Source organism: Habropoda laboriosa, unplaced genomic scaffold, assembly GCF_001263275.1.
Source record: "Habropoda laboriosa isolate 0110345459 unplaced genomic scaffold, ASM126327v1 scaffold816, whole genome shotgun sequence".
Taxonomy (NCBI): Eukaryota; Metazoa; Arthropoda; class Insecta; order Hymenoptera; family Apidae; genus Habropoda; species Habropoda laboriosa.
This window is the reverse complement of record NW_017101002.1, coordinates 662736-663891: the sequence shown is the minus strand read 5'-3', so window position 1 is coordinate 663891 and position 1156 is coordinate 662736. Positions and strand designations below refer to the sequence as shown.

The 1156-nt window shown below is 47.1% G+C and overlaps 1 protein-coding gene across 1 annotated transcript in view; it reads right to left on the bottom strand.

Moving 5' to 3' along the window:
- LOC108577837 (muscle calcium channel subunit alpha-1) overlaps positions 1 to 1156 on the bottom strand; it is a 24369-nt gene that overhangs the window by 14670 nt on the left and 8543 nt on the right. Inside the window, 4 exon segments of the mRNA XM_017941048.1 lie at positions 42 to 171; positions 256 to 355; positions 443 to 549; positions 614 to 786. Coding sequence (XP_017796537.1) covers positions 42 to 171; positions 256 to 355; positions 443 to 549; positions 614 to 786 — 510 coding nt within the window.

The following is a 1156-nucleotide window of genomic DNA, read 5'->3' as shown; positions in this document are numbered from 1 at the left end:
TTCTCGTCACCGCTATGTACTTTCTATGTAGTTTCTCTTACGTGATTTCTATGGGACGACGCGCGTAAAGGATCTTCAGCCGCCAACATGGCCGACGATATCATGATACAGACGAGAATCACGTTGCCAAAGTAGCTATGATTACAGAGCCAGTGACAGAACACTCGAACCCTGTCGAAGACAGAAGAATTTGAAGAACCAACGTTTCATTCGATAGGAAAAATGTCACGTCGAGAGCACAATGTCACTGCCTACCTGTTGTTTTGTGCAAAAATGAAAAAAGCCGAACCAGCTGGAATCGGTTGTGTCTTCGTAGCCATATTGAATTCGGACATCCTCCGTGGTCTGGCCGACACTCCTTGGTCAGTGCCATCGCCTGGACAAATTATATTCGCGGATGAAATCGTAGAAAATAAATGTTCACGGAAAAAAGACAAAGTACCGTGCATCTCGTTCTGTTCGACCTCCTCTTCTTCCTCAACCTCCTCGTCCGACTCTACGTTCAAGCGTACTTTGGCATGGGTGTTGATGTCTTCGCTTTTCTCCGATCTGCAATTGAAAAATTACATACATAGCTCGATAGCTCGAAAAATTGGTAGGACGAAAGGCGTACGTTTCCGTGTCGACGGCCGCCTCGTAATCTTCCATCGTTTCGTTAGGATCGTGCTCAAGATAGGTTCCACCGCCTTCGTCTTCCGGACCGGTTCCTTCGCCACCGTCGCCTTGTTCGTCCCCACTAACTTCATCTCTAGCTGGAGAGGCGCTGTGAGATTTATTTTTCTCCGCCTGAAAACCGACGAAATTTTCAATCGCCTGTAACTAATCCCTCGATACCTCTCTGCGAAGATTCAGCAGAGAAGGTGCTAGGGATCGTAGGTCGGGTCGGATAGAAGTTTACGTATTTAACAATTTATTAATAACCGCAAAGACGTTGACACGGTGTCCTATTTAAAGTAGGAGAAACTCGCTATGAATCCTATGGATTCTCGTCGAATCTCTATGGCGTTCGCCAGGCAGAGTTTAACCCTCGCCCGGGTTAATACACCGGGGGAGGTATCGATTTTTCATTAGCTTATCGAAAAATCACAAACGATTAAACTTTGAACGCGCGAGAAGGTGTACAGAGCGACGTGATGACGACGCGGTGCCGTTGGGG